At 42.6% G+C, this 20,419-nt stretch overlaps 1 protein-coding gene across 2 annotated transcripts in view; it reads left to right on the top strand.

Annotated features, from left to right (window-relative positions):
- The first annotated feature begins 10,226 nt into the window (after positions 1-10,226).
- BDP1 (BDP1 general transcription factor IIIB subunit) overlaps positions 10,227-20,419 on the top strand; it is a 107,944-nt gene continuing 97,751 nt past the window's right edge. For both annotated transcript variants that reach the window (XM_089689013.1, XM_089689014.1), the window contains exons 1-2: positions 10,227-10,487; positions 18,883-19,450. In XM_089689013.1, coding sequence (XP_089545139.1) covers positions 10,282-10,487; positions 18,883-19,450 — 774 coding nt within the window. In that variant the 5' untranslated portion in view covers positions 10,227-10,281. The remainder of the gene's footprint in view (positions 10,488-18,882; positions 19,451-20,419) is intronic.

The following is a 20,419-nucleotide window of genomic DNA, read 5'->3' on the forward strand; positions in this document are numbered from 1 at the left end:
CATGAGGGTCCCGCCATAGCTGAGCTCCCTCCATGACTGCACAGCGAAATGGAATGGAACGGCCGGAGAGCCCAGCATCAGCCTTCTTAAGCTGATGCGGGATGCTCTCCGGTTGTCTTGGCAACTGTGGGCGGGCTGGGGTCGGCGTGCCTCGTCGCTCGGCAACGAGGCACACCCCCTGGACACGGGCCGCGCTTCTCGTGAGCGCGACCTTTGTCCAGGGTCATCTGCAAGCGTGGGAACTTTTCGTGCCCGCTCTGCGGATGACAGGTCCGGGAGGCATCAGTCTGACGCCCTGGCCGGAAACATCCCCGTAGGAGGTTCCCACCTATCTGTGGAGAGGTGCGAATCTCGCTATCTCTGGTGGCAGGACAACACGGAGGAGACACTAAGGCTGCATTTTGGGGCCATAAAGCAGGATGCCAAGAAAGGAGATACGTTAATTAAATTTGGGCTACAAAGCAGCATTTTGGGGACATAAAGCAGGATGTCAGGAAAGGAGACACATTAATTGAGTTTGGGCTATAAAGCAGCATTTTGGGGCCATAAAGCAGGATGCCAGGAAAGGAGATACGTTAATTGAATTCGGGAACATTTGGCACACGAGAGTGGGACATTAAATGAGGATGGGTTTCCTCTGGCCACAAGGGATTAATGAGGGAATCAATAATTGGGGACATTAATGAGAGGATTGAGCAGAAATCAATAATCGGCAGGGCCCCTATGACACTCCCCTGTAGGTGCCTGGTACCTTGTTCTCTGTGGTCAAATGGAATGGAAGGATGGGATATTTAAGTAGCTGTAGAGTAAATCAAGCAATTGCTTCTAAAAGGTAGCCTTTAGTGTGAACCGGCCCTGTAACATGTACATACCAGTCCTTGCTGCTGGTGGAAATTGAGGTTTCGGTGCACCTCTAGCCAACACCTCAAAATGTGTAGGATGGTGTGTCCTCTGCTGGGCATTGTGGTTCATTTGCTGGCTGCTGTGTCTTTCATGGCAGTGGTCAGTGAGGGGAACTACGGTGTCCTGCAGAGTACATGCCATCTGCAAGTGCCCCCACTCTAGTGTTCTACCTCCGATGTTGTTTTCTCTATTACTGTCTACATATACACAAGATCCAAAAGAACGGCAACTGCACTGCAAGCTCTTACCCCACAATAAAATGTATTGTCAGCACAACCCATGCAGATGTCAACATACTTCTCTCCAAAAAACTGCTCTTCAGGGTGGAATGCCTCCAAGAGAAGAGTGTGTGTTTTGAGCTGTAAAGTATTACGTGATTGAACTTGTGTGTAGCCACCATTCTTTAGATCTTATTTGTATGCTTGGGACAAGCCATGCAAAAACCAGTATATGGTATGAGGGGGAGGTAGGGAGCAGGGGCGGACTGACAATTCATGGGGCCCCCGGGCAATAGGGGATCATGGGGCCCTTGTGTCCTTGCTCAAATCAAAACACACCCAAAAAAGCCTATAAAAAAGGTACTAGGTGCATTTCATGGGGCCCCCTACTGACCCCGGGCCCTCGAGCAGTGCCCGAGTGCTCGAATGGTCAGTCCGCCCCTGGTAGGGAGTAACCACTTGTTTCACAAGGTACATTTATAAATGGTATGGTGGACAAACTCACAGCTACGAACTCAATACCAACTTTAAGAGATGGCGAAGGGCTCTAGTGCAGCCCAAACACATTTATGGGGCTCTCAAACAGGCACCAGTTCCTTGATCCCCCTGTGAGTAATTGTAATGGCAACCTTGGGATTTCCAGGAAAACGCCGGACACGAACTTGAGGAAAACAAGCTTTTTATTTACCAGCTGGTTGACCTAGCCAGACTCGTGTCTGCAAGATAAGTGTCTTGAAAAGCATCTTACAATTACGTCACAATGCATTTCCTCTTTAATTTTTGCACATTTAAAATACATTCTGAGCATTCCAGGATATATCCTTTGCGGTTTCACATTTATATAAAACATCACCAACTGAAAGTTAGGGTTAGGGTGTCAGCTGTTGTTCCACAGGAAATGAGGGGGAAGAAGTGAGCTGATGCCCTGGTTCTGCAAACAGATGCTTTTAGAAATGTTAAAGCTTAAAGGAGAACTCAGCAATATTTGGGTGCTGCCACATAATGACCCTGGAAGTGACATGTATTAGGTCACATCCATAATTCCAAAGCTAGTGTAGACAAGGATGCAGCTATTACAGCACAATCTGTGCAAGAAGAGTTGCACTGGAGGGCAGCAAAGACATTGGAGGTCCAATAAACCCCCAATGTCTCCATGAAGAGGTCCTTTCGCCTGCCCAAGCTTTTTAGCCCCCTTGTGATAGCAATAAAGTAAAAAAAAGTTTTTTTAAAAAACTGTATAAAAGTATGTGTACATAAATATTAATTATGCAGCACAAGTGAGGTATCGTCATGAATGTCGGAAGGAGAGTAATCATTCTAGAGCCAGTGTTCACAGTTAACACTTAGTCCTCATGCACACTGGACGTTTTTACAGCTGCTATTTTTGGCTTTTGACTTTTTTTCTACAGCTAGCAAACCCCCCAGCATGTTATCCTATTTGTCCATGCACATAAAACTTTATTTTGGTGGTATTTATTCACCACTGGGATTTTTATTTTTTTTTTGCTATATAAATGAAAAAGTCCAAAAATTTTGAAACAAAGAGTTTTTCTTATAAAATTTTGCATATAAATAATCTTTCTTCATAAATCTTGGCCAAAATGTATTCAGTTATCTTTTTAATCGTGGAATATTTAGTAGCAAGGAAATTTCACGCATGGACTTTTTGCACAAGTGGCAACCTATCATGGTACCACGCTTGAATTCACTGAGCTCCTGAACGCGACCCATTCTATCACAAATGTTTGTAGAGGCAGTCTGCATGCCTAGGTGCTTGATTTTATACACCTGTGGCTATGGAGGTGATTGGAACATTGGAACACCTGAATCCAATGATTTGGAGGCATGTCCCAATACTTTTGGCAATATAGTATATATATATATATATATATATATATATATACACGTATATATATGTATGTGTTACACTACAGACTACATATCTGTCCCCGCACCTTCTATTGTAGGGATGAAGAACCCAGATAGAGAAGAAAGTCATACATACCTATGGCCAGCCTACCACAGAACAAAAGCCTCCATTCTTCTTACTCTACACTGGCCCCCATACTGGAGCCTGGACTCCAGGTCTCAGTATTCTACACCTCTACTCTATACGGTCACCCAGTGTACCAGACAGCCGCCCCCTGCCATGTTTCCAGCTCATTCCGAGCACACAGGACACTTACGGGCCATTCCAAGCAAAGCCAAGCTCTGCAGCTCCCAAAGCTCCTCCCTATCTCGGTTGGACCCGGCAGAAAATTATAGTTACTGCTCGTTGGTTGGGAACACCGGCTAATAGGGCTGCTGGAGGTGACATCACCGAATCACGCCCTCTAGTCAGGGCCGCTGTTAGAAATCATGGGGCCCCGTACAGCCTACCTGTTGGGCCCCCACACGCACATCTACACCCCAGCTGTGGAGGTGCTGAAGGCTCAGCAACTCTAGAGGTAAAAAAAATAGGGGATGAGGGGGTTGGGGAGGGGGTTCTATGTTAGTTCACCTTTTTTCTGTAAAGTTAAACCAACGCTTTGAATCAGCTGCACCAATCACTACAGTATTTATTAAGAAATCTTTATGATCTTGTTTGCACTAGCATAGCTCTCTGAAAAGTGATCCACATCCAGATTCCTCTTCAGAGAGCAATATGACAGGAAATGAGGAAGCATTGTTTTGCGTCCTTACCACCTATTGTAACCACTTGGGCCTCCTTCACACAGGTATTTAGCTGCATCCACCAGATTCCAGCTACAAGAATCAGTGCTGTTAACAATTCATGCTTCTAGGATGACAGGTGCATGTGAATATGGCAGCTGCTCAGCCTATACAAAGCATGCTGTTACCTGTGGTTAGGGGCGGGTGTCCAAACTTGGATGTAGTCACATGTGACCAGGCTTGGACACACAGCACGAACGGCAAGTATATGCTTGGTGTGAACAGCAATGGCTGCTGTCAGCCTGTCAATACTGACAATACTGACAGACTGAGCAGCCACCACTATTTGCATGCACCTGTCATTCTAGCTGGAAGAATCCAGTGGATGCAGCTAACCGGCATTGTGAAGGAGGCCCTAAAAACCCTGAACTAGCAGCTGATTGGGTCACGTTCAGCAGGCGGTGCAGCTTGCTGAACACAACTGTGGGGATAATTTTAGGCGTGCAAAATGCAATGCGGTCACGACATACGTGCTCACCCTCTACTGCCTTTGCAGCATAAGGGGGAGCGGTAAAACCTGTTCACAGGTCTTTTGTTTTAATTTGTAATTACGTATTGTGTCAGAATTGAGAGCACCGCTGTACGTGAGCCACTGCAATGTGCTTTCCTTCAGTGTGCACTACTATCAGCTAAATCCTTGGTATTCGCTAGTTCATTCACACATTTTTGCTTATGGGTATGTGTATAAATTTGAATGTATAGATTTTTAAGTGAATAAATATATATATATATATATATATATATGTATAAAAAATGAGAAGAGGATCTCCAAAGTACATATAAAAGTACATCTTCATACAAAAGTCGCACGACTGCAGTTTCAAGCATATCATTGCTCTTCATCAAGCTGCAGTTTGATGAAGAGCAATGATATGATCAAAACTCCGCAGTCGCACTACTTTTGTATGAAGATGTACTTTTGAAGTAAAAAAAGACTTTCATGCAAGATTTGAAGAACCTGTTCTAATTTCTTTAAGATGTTTGTGTTTGGTGGAATGGTGGGAGCCCACCATGGACGAGATCTCCAGCAACAAAATTGCAAACACAGCAGGAATGACTCACACTATTTGTTTATTTTATAATGTGTAAATATATAGACTGTATATATATATATATATATATATATGTATATATAGCAGCACAGTGGCTAAATGGTTAGCACTTTTGCCTGGCAGCACTAGGGTTGTCAGTTTGAATCCCACACACAGCACCACCTGCTTGGAGTTTGCATGTTCTGCCTGTGTGGGCTTCCTCCGGGTACTCCAGTTTCCTCCCACACTCCAAAGACATGCTGATAGGTTAATTGGCTCCTGTCTAAATTGGCCCTAGTATTTGAATTTAAGTTATGGACCTTAGATTGTACACCCCTTGAGGGTGAAGGACTGATATGAATGTACAATATATACAGTATGTCAAGCACTGCATAAATTGATGGCGCTATATAAGTACCTGTAATAGTAATATACATATACAGGGCTTTTTTTCAGTGGGAACACAAGGGAATGCAGTTCTGGTAACTCCATCACTGACTGTATGTAATGGCAAGTGGTACTGGGGTGTGCTGGAGGGTCTATTGATGCTGGCTGCTGGTGGGTCTATTGTCACTGGAGGGGATCTATTTTTGCATGGTGGTCTATTGTTGTTGGTAGGTCAGTTACTGCTGGAAGAGATCTACTGTTGTTGCTAGGGTGGTATTTTGTTGTGGGAGTCCATTGTTGCTGGGGGAATCTACTGTTGCTGGAGTGGGGCAAATTGTTGCTGGCTGCAGGGGATTTACTTTACTGCTTTCCTTGTAATCATTAACAAATTCCATACAAAATGATATACACGCACACACTTGCCACTTTATTAGGTACATCTTGCTAATACTGGGTTAGACCCCCTTTTGCCTTCAGAACTGCATTCTTCATGGCATAGATTCAACAAGGTGATGGAAGCATTCCTCAGAGATTTTGGTCTATATGGACATGATAGCATCATGCCGATGCTGCAGATTTGTTGGTTGCACATCCATGATGCGAACCTGCCATTCCACCACATCCCAAAGGTGCTCTGTTGGATTGAGATCTGGTGACTGTGGAGGACCATTGGAGTACAGTGAACTCATTGTCATGTTCAAGAACCCAGTTTCAGATGATTTGAGCTTTGTGACATGGAGCATTATCCTGCTGGAAGTAGCCATCAGAAGATGGGGACACTGTAGTCATTAAGGGATGGACATGGTCAGCAACAATACTCAGGAAGGCTTTTAACAATGCTCAGTTGGTACTAAGGGGCACAAAGTGTGCCAATAAAATACCCCCCACACCATTACACCACCAGCCTGAACCGTTGATACAAGGCAGGATGTATTCCATGCTTTCATGTTGTTTACGCCAAATTCTGACCCTACCATCTGAATGTCGCAGCTGAAATTGAGACTCAATCAACCAGGCAACATTTTTCCAATCTTCTATTGTCCAATATTGGTGAGCCTGTGCGAATTGTAGCCTCCGTTTCCTGTTCTTTGCTGACAGGAGTGGCACCCGGTGTGGTCTTCTGCTGCTGTAGCCCATCTGCTTCAAGGTTCAACATATTGTGCATTTAGAGATGGTATTCTGCATACCTTGGTTGTAACGAGTGGTTATTTGACTTACTGTTACCTTTCTATTATCTTGAACCAGTCTGCCCATTTTCCTCTGACCTCTGACATCAACAAGGCATTTTTTGTCCACACAACCGCCGATCACTGGATATTTTTTCTTTTTTGACCCATTCTCTGTAAACCCTAAAGATGGTTGTGCGTGGAAATCCCAGTAGATCAGCAGTTTTTGAAATATTCAGACCAGCCCGTCTGGCACCAACAATCATACCACCTTCAAAGGCACTTAAATCCCCTTTCTTCCTCATTCTGATGGTGAGCTTGATCTTTCATCATGTCTAGATGCCTAAATGCATTGAGTTGTTCCCATGTGATTGGCTGATTAGCAATTTGAACAGGTGTACCTAATAAAATTTGGTGAGTGTATACATATACACTGTGTATATATATGTATAGAGATGTGTACGTATTTGTACTTATAAGGGGGCAGTTGTTTTTGGACTACATTTTGGAGCTGTGTAGTTGAAAAAGAAGCGTGATGGTATACCTGCCCTCTGTTTGTTATTGTAGAGGAAAGAGAGAGAGTGCTGCAATCATGAGATAATCGTCTGATGAGAAGTAATGCAGGCCATAGATGGGGAGAAAAACGGCAGATTTTCGGCCGATTAACGAACTATCGGTCGGTCTAAAAAACTTACCTGACCACCAATTATTACGAAAATCGGCCGATTAATGAGTAACCTATAACGGGAAATGATGTCATTTTGTGGCCTTTGTGATCCTTTTTCTGAAAACGATCGTTCATTTTTGACCATCAATGAGGATAAAGTCGGGCGTTTTTCGAAAATTTTCCAACATCACCGATAATCTGAAAGTCCAAAATACACGAAAAACGGCCGACAAAATCGTCCACTAACGATAAGATAATCGACCGGTTTTATTTTCGGACGAAAAATCGGCCGTTTTTCTCCCCATCTATGGCCTGCATTAGGCACTACAGAAGGCAGATTGCTTTGTTAAGAGATTTATTGAATAGTTACTACTCTGGCAGTCTGGGAAGTGCTGGTTTTTCTTTTGATTTTTTTTATTTTGAATCCTATCAGATGAAATCACTATTTAGGTATTCAGAGAGCCCTGAGTGTCGGTTGTCTGAATGCAATAGCTGGCAGTGCAGATTCGTTGTCATCATGGATGGGGGAATCACCTGATTTTGTTCAGCCTGTGGAGAACTGCTCTTTGGTGCAGTGGCAGTAAGTGGGGTAGTGATACCAATGATTGGGCACGATTCCTCTCACTGACACCGACGATGGGGCAATATTCCTTCCACTGACACCAAAGATGTGGTGCTATTCCTCCTTGTGATACCAATGTGGGGGTACCATTTTTCCCGCTGACACCAACAATAAGTCACTGTTTCCCACACCGATACCAATGAAGGGCCATTATGCCTTGCATTGACACTAACAATGGGTCACTATTCCTCCCAATGACATCAACAATGGGGGCACTTTTTCTCTCACTGACAACGATGGACTATTATTCTTTCCACTTACACCAACAATGGGTTTCTATTCCATCACTGATGGGTCACTATTTCTCTCACTGATACCAATGATGGGACACTATTCCCCTTGTTGACACCAATGATGTGTCACTATTCCCCCCCACTGACACCAACAATGGGGCACTATTCCCCCAGTAGCACCAATGATAAGGTACTATTCCTCCCAGTGGAGAAGATTTCCCTTCACTAAACCTTATGGATAAATGTAAAGTGGACCTTTACATTGTTGGCATCAGTGAGATGAATAGTGGTCCATTGTTGGCGTCAGTGGGAGGAATAGTGACTCATTGTTGGCGTCAGTGGGAGGAATAGTGGTCCATTGTTGGCGTCAGTGGGAGGAATAGTGACTCATTGTTGGCGTCAGTGGGAGGAATAGTGGTCCATTGTTGGTGTCAGTGGGAGGAATAGTGACTCATTGTTGGCGTCAGTGAGAGGAATAGTGGTAAATTGTTGGCGTCAGTGGGAGGAATAGTGACTCATTGTTGGCGTCAGTGAGAGGAATAGTGCCCCAATGTTGGTGTCAGTGGGAGGATAAGTGCCTCATTGTTTTTGTCAGTGGGAGGAATAGTGCCTATTACCAGTATTCATAGGAGGAATAGTCCCTCATCATTGGAGTCAGTGGGTAGAATAGTGCCCATCATTGGTGTCGGTGGGTGGAATAGCGCCCCATCATTGGTGTCAGTGGAATAAATAGTGCCCCATCTTTGGTGTCAGTGGGAGGAACAGTGCCTCATTGCTTTTGTCAGTGGGAGGAATAGTGCCTATTACCAGTATTCATAGGAGGAATAGTCCCTCATCATTGGAGTCAGTGGGTAGAATAGTGCCCCATCATTGGTGTCGGTGGGTGGAATAGTGCCCCATCATTGGTGTCAGTGGAATAAATAGTGCCCCATCTTTGGTGTCAGTAGGAGGAATAGTGCCCCATTGTTAGTGTCAGTGGAACAGTGCCTCATTGTTTTTGTCAGTGGGAGGAATAGTGCCCCATCATTGGTGTCAGTGGACTGAATTATGCCCCATCTTTGGTATCAGTGGGTGCAATAGTGGCCCATCTTTTGTGTCAGTGGGAGGAATAGTGCCCCATTGTTGGTGACAGTGGAAATAGAGACCCCTTTTTGGTGTCAGTGGGAGGAATAGTGCTCTATTGTTGGCGTCAGTGGGAGAAATAGTGGTCCACCGTTGGTCTCAGTGGGAGAAATAGTGGTCCATTGTTTGTATAAGTGGGAGGAATAGTGACTCATTGTTGGCGTCAGTGGGAGGAATAGTGGTCAATTGTTGGTTTCAGTGGGAGGAATAGTGGTCCATCGTTGGCATCAGTGGGAGGAATAGTGACTCATTGTTGGCATCAGTGGGAGGAATAGTGGTCTATTGTTGGTGTCAGGGGGAGGAATAGTAGTCCATTGTTGGTGTCAGTGGAATAGTGCCCCATTGTTGGTGTCAATGGGAGGAATAGTGCCCCATTGTTGGCATCAATGGGAGGAATAGTGCCCCATCATTGGTATCAGTGGGAGGAATAGTGCCCCATTGTTGGCATCAATGGGAGGAATAGTGCTCCATCGTTGGCATCAATGGGAGGAATAGCGGTCCATCATTGGTATCAGTGGGAGGAATAGTACCCCAATGTTGGTGTCAGTGGGAGAAATTCTTGATGAGACATGCTTTTACCATTCCCTACTTTTTACAAGATGAAAAAACTATTTTGGCTTTAGATATTATTATTATATTATCCAACCAGTCCATCCCCCACAGTTATTACCTTTTGTACCACTAGCCCATCCCTCCTAGATTGTAAGCTCCAAGGAGCAGGGCCCTCCTAACCCTCTTGTATTGAACTGTATTGTTGCTGTATTGTCTCCCATCATATTGTAAAGAGGTGCGCAAACTGTTGGCGCTATATAAAACCTGTATAATAATAAAAGATATAGTTTAAAATGAAAATATCACATACATGTAATAAATGACATCTAATTTGTGGGGATATATCTGCTCTCCCTGGCAAAGTATTTTTAATTTTTTTTTTACTGTTTGAGCATGTGGGTTAAAAATCTGATTGCTCCCCAAGCCTTCCATAGCAGTTGTACAGCAAGTCAGGGGAGTAAAGAATTCGCACTATGACAACTAGCACTCCATGAGGTAAATGGCCACTGGGACATGCTCATAGCGTCGCTTCAGTCGCGGCAAGATGACGTCAATGTGAGACCTCTCTATTCCCGTTAATGTCCGCTCCAGGCTCACGTGACCGGGCTGTGCTCGCTTGCTGAACCCTGCCTGTAGTCGGGGGATGAGGAAGGAGGGAGAGCCGCACGATGATCCGGAGAGCGAGGCTTAACTTCAAACCCAATTTCAGGCCGGGGGGCCGGAGTGTGGGGAGCGGTGCCCGGGATGGAGGGTCCCAGCCTGAGGAGCCTGTACAGGCCGGGGAGGTGACGGTGACAGCAGGCCCGGAGGAGATGGCTATAGGTGGACGGAGCCCGGGCTGTGCAGCCGGAGAGGCACAGAGGAGCCCTGACATGTGAGTGAAGGGGGACTACAGGTCACCATGTATGGAGCAGACTTAGGCTCTACACTGACAGCCATGTAATCTCCCCGGACCGGAGAGTGAGAGTCCAGCATGCTGGAACTATTAAACAAGAATTCCAGGGATGGCTGCTGTAGAATGTCGTGATTGCTAACTCTCACATTTGCTTGTGTTCTCAACTAAACTGTCAAACCATCCAGTGGCCGGTGTCATAACTGATCACGAGTAGTACCATGACAGTTGCAGATCAAATGGAAGCAGCTTCCTTGGCTCTAAAGGATAGAAGGGTTTAACCGCCTCCCGCCCGTCATATAGTCCAATGGCGGTTCTTTAGTTCTGGGAGGACGTCCTATGCGCTCCGGGACCACGCAGCGTGGCGATTGGCGGTGCGCTGTGTCCCTCGGACACAGCAGATCACCGATCAACGGAAACAGCCGAAGATGTCGGCTCGGTCATGTGATCAGCTGTGTCCAATCACAGCTGATCACATGTAAATAGGGAATTGCCGGTTATCGGCATTTCTCTCCTCACGAGCTGTCACGCCGACACCTCGAGAGGAGAGCCGGTAATCGGCATCCCTCAGAGGGGACATGTACACTGATGATCAGTGTGCCCTAGTGATCTGGGTAGCCCCATCAGTGCCACCTGTCGGTGCTCATCCATGCCACCTGTCAGTGCCCATCAGTGCCACATTTCAGTGCCTACCGGTGCACATCAATGCCACATTTCAGCGCCCATCTGAGCTGCCTTTCAGTGTCACCTATCAGTGCCGCCTATCAGTGTGCATCAGTGCCGCCTATCAGTGACATATATGAGTGCTGCCTTTCAGTGCCCATCAGTGATGCCTGTCAATGCCCATTAGTGCCACCTACCAGTGCCTCCTCATCAGTGCAGCCTATCGGTGTCCATCAGTGCAGCCTATCGGTGCCCATCACTGCAGCCTCATTAGCGCACATCAATGAAGGAGAAAAATCACTTATTTACAAAATATTATAACATAAACTAAGAAAAAACTTTTTTTTTCTCCAAATTTTCAGTGGTTTTTGGTTTAAGAAAAAATTTAAATCCCAGAGGTGATTAAATACCACCAAAATAAAGCTCTATCTGTCACAAAAAAATGATAAAAATTTCATATGGGTACAGTGTTGCATAACCGCGCAATTGTCAATCAAAGTGCAACAGCGCTGAAAGCTGGAAATTGGCCTGGGCAGGAAGGGGGTATAATTGCCCTGTAGGCTTGTGGTTAATTCTGCTTTAAGTCCCCGGTCACATCGGGTGCGACTTGGCATGTGATTTGCATGCCAGTCGACTTGCAAATCGTATGCCAAGTTGCACCCTATTGTCCGCTAGTAGAGCGGTCATATCGGTGCGGTTCTGACTTAGGTGGAGCCGCACCGATTTCTAAAGTAGCACATGCACTACTTTTGGTGCGATTTGCATAGACATCTGTGTCAGATGTCTTGCAAACCGCAACTAAAATCGGCAACTCACCCGATTTTGTAATCGTGCGACTTCACTATTTCAAAATCGACTGATGTAACCGGGGTGTAAGACTATCAGCAGCTCAGCCTATACAAACTCAGCACTGCCTAAAAAGAGAGAGCAACTGAGCATGTGCAGAGCAGGATGAGACAGTGTATTACTGGATTACAGACACAAATTTGTAACGTTTTACATACAGTAGCTATACCTGCAAAAGGGGCCAACCTGAAGTGATCTAGCAGGACTTAATTTTTTTGACTAAAGTGCCACTTTAACCACTTCAGCAGGTTTTTCCCCTTTCAAGACCAGGCCATTTTTTTTTAGCTATTTAACACTGTGCTACTTTAACTGGTAATTGCGCAGTCATGCAGCGCTGTACCCAAATTACATTTATAGCATTTTTTCACACAGAGCATTTTTTGGTGGTATTTGATCACCACTGTCTTTTTTTTTAATTCTGGTTTTGTTGTTTTTGGCAATAAAAAAGCTAAACAGTAGTTAGGCTGCTTTCATACTGATCCGTTTTTCTTCTGCTTTTGCGTTAAAAAAAAAAGCAGAAGAAAAAAGTGTGACCTGTGTGACGGTATTCCTATGGAAATCTTCACACTAATCTGTTGCGGGTCCAGTGCATTTTTTAAAATCCTGCTTGCTGCATGATTGGTGATGATTTGGTGCAGCAAATAAAAAATAAAAAATGCACCTCCCCATTGAAATAAATAGAAAACGCAGCAAAAATGTATAAAAAATACACCAGTGTTGCGTTTTTGGTGCGGTTTTTGAGACCTATTTCCTGTACAAAAAAAAAAATGCACCACAAACATGGTAAAAACACATTTTTGCCAAGGATCACTGTGAAAGTAGCCTTACAATAGCAACAACAAGTACACACACTGCAACGCGGGTTTTTTATTTTGTATGCTATAAATGGAAAAAGACTGAACATTTAGAAAAAAAGCAATATTTTTTTACTTTCTGTCATAAACCATATCCATCAAAAAAACTAATTTCCTCAGAAATTTAGGCCAAGATGTATCCTGCTACATGTGTTTGGTATAAAAGAAAAACCCAATAAATGCATTTTGATTGGATTGCATGAAAGTTATTAAGTTAAAGCCTCTATAAAATATGGTGTATATATACTGGATTAACAGCAGGGGTCAGCGACTTATAGTGGGACTTCGATAATGCAGCGGACAATCTGACACTAACTGGCACTGGGTGTTAACTGACATTTTTAGTGACACTAATACAGTGATCAGTGCTAATAATATACACTGTCTCTAGGTAATCAAGGGGTTAAGTGTGTGCTTAACAAGTGTTATTGTGTGTAGTATGTGCTGATTGTTTACTAAAAAGCAAGGGAAACAGAGAGATTTCCCCCTCTGTACAGAGCCCTGTGTTTCTTGTCTTCTAATTAAATTGGTTATCACTTTTGGTGCAATTTTTTTTTTCTTTCTTTCTAATGTAGTGTATTGGTGAAGCTAAAGAGCTTCTCTTTCATGTGATTGCATGACTTCATTCATAGGCAGGACTTGCTGATTCAGTATACTTTGAATGCTGATTATGTGCTTGCTCCACTGTCAGTGAGTTTCATGGAAACCATTCCTGTCAATGGCCTTTTACTAGATTTGACAGATTTACTTTCAGAGGCGCTGAATGTTTATGGCATTAATCTTAAACAAAAGTGATGTAATATTCGCCTGTGTTCTTCTCACTCTGCTTGTATAACAATAGTCCCTAGTTACAGCTTGTGTTTGTTTTGAAGGCTGAATACATCTGTAGTACATGCTTTTGAAGCATTCTGCATATATTCACTAATAATCGTTCCTGAAGTGACCCTGGTAGAGCTGCTTGAATGCTGGGAGTTGATAGTTTATCATTTTAGACAAAAAAAATCAACCAGAATTTGCATTTGGAGGGAGCTTCCTAGGGGTAAGGGAGGAGCTGCCAGTCGTAGCTATCTATAAAACTGTGGTTAAGGTAGACTGGTATGGGGTGATCAGCAAGGGCTGTCCCGGTTTTAGAAGTGTTTGTAACTTGTACCGATAAAACGGTATGATTTAAAGAGGTTGTAAACCCTCACATAGCGAGTAAACCCCCAGTGAATTGATTGTCCTCAGGTGGTACCCAGAGGTGAATCTAATCTTCCCACAAGTTGTACCTGTTTATTTTCCCTTTACATCCAGTCAAAGTCTAGCATTCATAAAGTTTGTAGAGCTGTCAAAAAGGGGGCAGAGAGCTGAAGTTACACTCTGCAGAGCTCAGTGAGGATAGCTCTGAGAGCTGATTGGAAGGAAGAGCCCCCCCCCCCCAAGCTGAGGCTGTCAATATGCTGGGCGTTCTTCCCCTGTCGCCATTTTTCTCTTGGTGTCAGGAAAACTAGTCAGTAGTGACTCGTGCTATTAGCAGAGCAATGAGGCAGCAGACCAAGATTACGTTTAGTGCTCTTAATTGAGACAAGTACACACCATGGAGTGATATGCTTTGTTCATATTTCATGTCTGAGGTTTACAACAACTTTTAAGTTTACTCAGGATCAGGGTGGATTTGATTTTAATCAAACTGATTTAAATCACGATTTGAATCACTAGTCAGTAAGGCTTGATTTAAATCCTAGTTTTCTACATAAAGACTAATTCTTGCTGGTATAACTTTAATATGCAAGTAGGTGAAGATTTTTAGAATAACAACTTTTCATATTAGTTTTTTTATCCCCAGTTTAATAGGTTAATCATTCATATTTGGACAACGTTTCTGTTGGACTTAGGAAGGAGAAAAATAATCATTACCTTAATAATAACAATTTAAATAGATTGATTCAACTGAAACAATAACATTCCAGCATATGTTATTTGCTTAAACAAACATCCATGTTTGTTAACTAATTCGGCTAAACAAAATATATATATTTTAAGAAACTTAGACTGTCAGCCCCTTCCTCCTCACACTTAGTTTCACTTTCTTCTTGTGCAGATCTATTCCACTCCATACAATCAGAAAAATATTGTTTCTATTCTATTCACTGAACTTCTTGAAACTTCAGCACTGAAGGGGTTGATTCTGTATTCATAGGTTTGTAGAAGTTAGGATGAAGGTCTTTTTCTTAACTCTGTTCATGTTATAACATTTTTGCTGTGAAGAAGAGGCATGTGATCTCCGCTGAGTCAAATTCAGTTTTGAGAACTGCAAAAGTAAACCAAGCATCTGTGATAATATCTTGTAGGCAGAGAAACTGCCCAATAATCTTACAAAAACCTCTGGAAGAGCATGACATTGTGAATGGATTAATGGAATTTATTTACCAAAAAAATTAAACATGTACAGCCTTATTCTACATAATTAAAAAACTAATCTTTATTTCATGATGGAATAACCTTTGGATGGTAATATATTTTCCTCAAAAAGCATTTTATTAAAAAAAATCCATTTTTTTTAAATTTGTTTTTAAAAAATCATTGATTTTTATCCACCCTGCTCAGGATCTCATCTCTCATCTCCAAAACCAGGGAATGTTATGAAAAGGTACTGTAGAACAGCTGTGTTCTAAGTGGATCCATCGCTTGGCTCTGTTTTATTTAACCATTTCCCGTCCGGCCCATTTATATAAACGGCCATATGGGAGCAGTGCAGGAGCGGGTGGCCGTTTGTACACGTCCTCCCCACCTGTGCGCTCTCCCCTGGAGCATGCGGCACCACGTTCCGGTGCCTGCTTTGTCCGGAGGATACCGATCGCTGTATGGGACCTCTGTGTGATGTCCCGATCATGTGACCACTGATTGGCCAGTCAGGGATCACATGATTAGCAGTAAGCAAGATGTCACTTCTGACATCATTGCTTACTACGTGTGAATGATCACAGAGATCACATGGTACAAGGCTATTCACAACAGCCTTATACCATGTGACAAGCTGTGATCAATCACTGCTCACACAGTATTTCTCAATGGCTGCAAGAATGCAGCCAGAGAGAAGGAGGAATGATTACTTTTACAGCCTTTATGGTTGTAAAAGCAATCAGTGTAAAAAAAAAAAAAAAAAAATCTTTATCACCCCCCACAAGTAGTACAGTGCCACCATGGTGACACTGTACAGCTAGGGTGACAGTATGTAAAAAAAAAAGAATAATAATATAAAAAAATAAAATAAAAATGTAAAACAAAATTTAGAAAAATTATAATTTTTGGTTATAAACTAATTTGGGTTATTGTTTATTTTTTTTTACTAAAAAGATAGATGAATACATTTTGGCCAATATTTATTTCTTTGCAACGTTTTATAAGAAAAACACTTTTTTTTCTAATTTTTGGACATTTTCATTTTATATAGCACAAAAAAATAAAAATATTTATTTCTTTGCAAAGTTTTATTAGAAAAACACTTTTTTTCTAAATTTTTGGACGTTTTCATTTTATATAGCACAAAAAAAATAAAAATCTCAGTGGTGAATAAATACCACCAAAATAAAGTTTTATCTGTCTTAAAAAAAAAATGCTAAAAAATTCATATGGGTACAGTGTTGCATGTCCGGGCAATTGTCATTCAAAGTGTGATAGCGCTGAAAGCTGAAAATTGGCCTGGACAGGAAGGGGGTGAAAGTTTCCAGACTTGAAGTGGTTAGATATTTGTTTGCATATTTTATAAAGCAGAGGGTGTGAAAATGCAGTGGTACCTTCCACCTGATAGATGACTGTAGCAATAATGGCTGCTGAAGATAGGCTGCCTTAGACACCTCCCCTTTGCAGCCTGTGATAGGGCAGTAAAGCATCAGCAGTCTAAATGATGGTGATGTCAAGTGTGCTTTCTCCTGTAAGAATATTGGTCATTAATCTGACAAATACTGTGGAAAACAATATGTTCTTGCTGAGTCTTGATTCTTCCTATAATATTAATAATCCTGAAAATATCACTACATAGTGTATACTAGATGTGTGTAAAAACATATTTAATGTTGTTTTTGTATCACTTAATTAACCATTTGACCTTCGGAAGATTTTATCCCTGTCATGACCAGGGCATTTTTTGTTATTCAGCACTGTGCTGCTTTAACTGGCAATTGCACGGACACGGAACACTGTACCCAAATAAAATGTATATAATTTTTTTCCACACAAGTAGAGCTTTCTTTTGGTGGTATTTTATCTCCGCTTTTTTAATTTTATTTTTTTTATTATATAAATTAAAAAATACCAAAAATCTTTAACCTCCCCCCCCCCCTATTTTTTACTTTTATAAAACATATCCAATAAAATCAAATCTCTTCATAAATTTAGGCCAAAATGAATTTAGCTAGTCTTTGGTAAAAAAAAAAAAAATTCCCAATAAGTGTATATTAATCGGTCTATATATACTGGAATTTACGCAGCTATAGAAACTATGCTAGTAATGGCGGTGATCAGCATTATATGGTGCGACTGTGATAGTGTGGCAGGCAATCTGGTGCTAAGAGACAATGGCTGGGAGGAACACTAACTGATTAAACTGACACGTCATTAGCGACATAAATACAATGACAACACTGTACACTGTACTGCTGACACTGACTGGGAAGGGTTTAACATCAAGGGGTTAACTGTGTGCCTAACAGGTTTAATGTGTGCTGCTTTTACTCACAGATCTGGCTGTTTTTTTTCTCCCTAAACGCAGAGTTGATTTCAGAAAGAGGTGTGTGTACGTACATATCTCTGTGCGTTGATTGGCCATAGCTGATCAGCAGGTATAGAGCCAGAATCATTGGCTGAAACCTGCTGACAAACTTGTAGTGTGTCCAATCACAGCACAGGTCAGCAGGCGGCCAGTGAATGTGTGCTGGAAATAAGCTGCAACGTACGGGTATGTTGCCTAGCCTGTAGCTGCCGCTCTTCCACAGTATATGTACTGTGGGTGAGCGACAAGCTGTTAACCTCCCTAGCGGTCTGATTATATCAATATTTTTGTGCTCAAAGTGGTACATTTTTTTTCATGGAAATATGTATTTTTTTTATTGTAGGCCTGTCATTTTTAGGAATAACTCACTGAAATCTGTCCGAACAAGAGTCTAGTGAACATCCCGCGTATGTTAAAACTTGAAACACGAAATCATAAATTATAATTTAATAAATAATCATAAAAAATATTTTAATAAATTTAATTCAATAATATAATCAAACCAAAAACACAGAATTTTGAAATATAGCGCCAAGTTCGCACATCACTGAGCAAAGTCGCAGAATTGTTTTCAGTGTCTGATGACGAATTTCCCCACGAATCATCACTCAATTCTGCAAGTGGTTCTAATTTACTATCACTGTTCTCTAGCTGGTCTAAAATCGATTTTGACCTAAAGGGACGCTTTTTGGACGCCATGGACTTTTCTCAGTTTCCAGGCAGAAAGAACAGTCAAAATGCAGGCAGGGCAGAGGACAAAGCACTAGGGACAAAATGTATGTGAAATGGTTTGATACAGTAATGTTTTCCTATGTGATTTTAGTGTATTTAGTGAATGTCACTTTTTCACATTTTTAAATTTCCCGCCGTTCCGTCCCCCGTACGTCCCGACATTGCAGGGAACGGAACCCAGAAGATGGATGCCGGCATCGGCCGGAGGACATTGCCGGGGACACTGCAGGAGGGACATCGCGGGAGCTCAGGACAAGGTAAGTGAAGAAGAGATCCCGGAGCAACGCTGCAGGGTATTCCCGAGTGCAGCTCGGCGTTACCGCTTGTGGTACTGAAACTTTACCCCGAGCTACACTTGGGAATACCTCCAGGGAGGTTAATATATACTGTATATTTAGATATATATATAAAACACCTCTGATTGTATTAGCGACTTGGATCTTGAATTTCTATTGCCAAAGACTGAATCAGGAAAATGTAAAAATGTAAAAACCTATAAATTTATCAAATTTTTTTTTTTTTATTTTTACAGACCTGAAAAGGCTGCTGCAACAAGCAGTGAAAATGAACCAAGCAAGCCAGCTACTGCGCCTCTTCAAAGGAGAAAAAGACTTTCTACTTTGCCTAACCTTGTAAAACCACGAATTTCCAGTTCAGCCGCTGTTACCCCTTCTCAGAAACCTCAGCAAGTGGAAAACCCTCCAAGTTTACCTGTCAGTAGTATCCCAAGCAAGGATGAAGTGTCTCCACCTGAGAAGGCCAGGGTACCAAGCTCTACACAAGGTTCTAACAGCGAACCTCAGGGACAACACGTGACACTTCCTGAAAAGAGAACACCAATTCCTCAAGTTCCCCAGTTTTCTCCATTCAAAAAAGCTTCCCTTAAACAACCTGAATTGAGTCCTGTCAAAAATGTGGACTTTACACAGAAGGAAGAGTTCAGTCCTCTCAAAGAGAGGCCCTCCCAGAAATCTTCTCTCAACAAATGTAAAAAAAGTATACCTAAAATGCTTGTCGCTTCTGGTAACCTTGAGAAAGTACGCCTTCGAAGAGCACAAAAATTACGGGATTTGCTTAAAGATGAGTTACGGAAAGAGAGAGTGAGTACAATTTTTTTCCCCTTCTATAAGCCAAGTGTGAGGCTCGTTTTCAATTTATCTAAAGCTGGTCATACATGGCTCAAATTGTTGCCAATTCTTGCTGAATCGGCTAAATTTTTGGCCGTGGGTGGCCATGTTGGCAACATTTGGATCAGCAAAAGTCTATTTTTGAAAAATTATTGGACAAACAGTAACTGCATTCCATCAGATGCCGTCACTTTTTGGGTACTCAGGTAGCTGTGTGCAGTGGCTGTCACTACAGTAGTTGGCAGGGGAGATTCCTGTGTATGGATGGGGAAATCTGTTGATTTTATATGTGTAAGTGGCTAGCTTTGCAAGAATAGTTGTTTGTAATTTGTCCTTGCTAGACGGAGCAACAAGTTTGCTGCAAAAGGAATGTAAGCAGCTGGATTCTTGCTCAGGGCCGCTGTTAGAATTCATGGGGCCCCGTATAGCCTACATGACGTGGCCCCCTTCGACCCTGCCCTTGACCCCACCCCTGGCCCCTCCCCTGAGTCTGTCTCAAAACAAAATGCAGGCCACCAGTGATCTGTCATAGAGAATTGGATCAGCAACCACACCTACCTGCTGAAAGCCACAGGAGGAACTGCCACTACAATTTTCACTGGCCCTAAACGCTGGTGTGAATGTAGCTAATGTAGGATGCATTTCACTGTCCTGTTATCATCATGACAATCACACAGTACAGGTGCTGTGGCTCAAAAGCACCTGTACTGTGTGATGATGATAACATTTGGCTGCTGAATGTACAATTCATCATAGGGGAAGTGTGTGTGTGTGTACTTTGATCTCCCTGTACTTTTTGTGAGATATTTCTGCAGATGATCCCTCTGTGTGCTGACTCCTGCAGATTGACCTCTGCTCTGCCACTGCTGGCTACACTGATGGTAGCTGCCAGCCTGAGCCTGCCACTGTTATGCTGCTATTTCCCTAAGACTGCGCTGCTCT

The sequence above is a fragment of the Staurois parvus genome, unplaced genomic scaffold, assembly GCF_062004578.1.
Source record: "Staurois parvus isolate SC_StPar_1 unplaced genomic scaffold, SC_StPar_1.0 ptg000466l, whole genome shotgun sequence".
In the NCBI taxonomy this organism is placed as follows: domain Eukaryota; kingdom Metazoa; phylum Chordata; class Amphibia; order Anura; family Ranidae; genus Staurois; species Staurois parvus.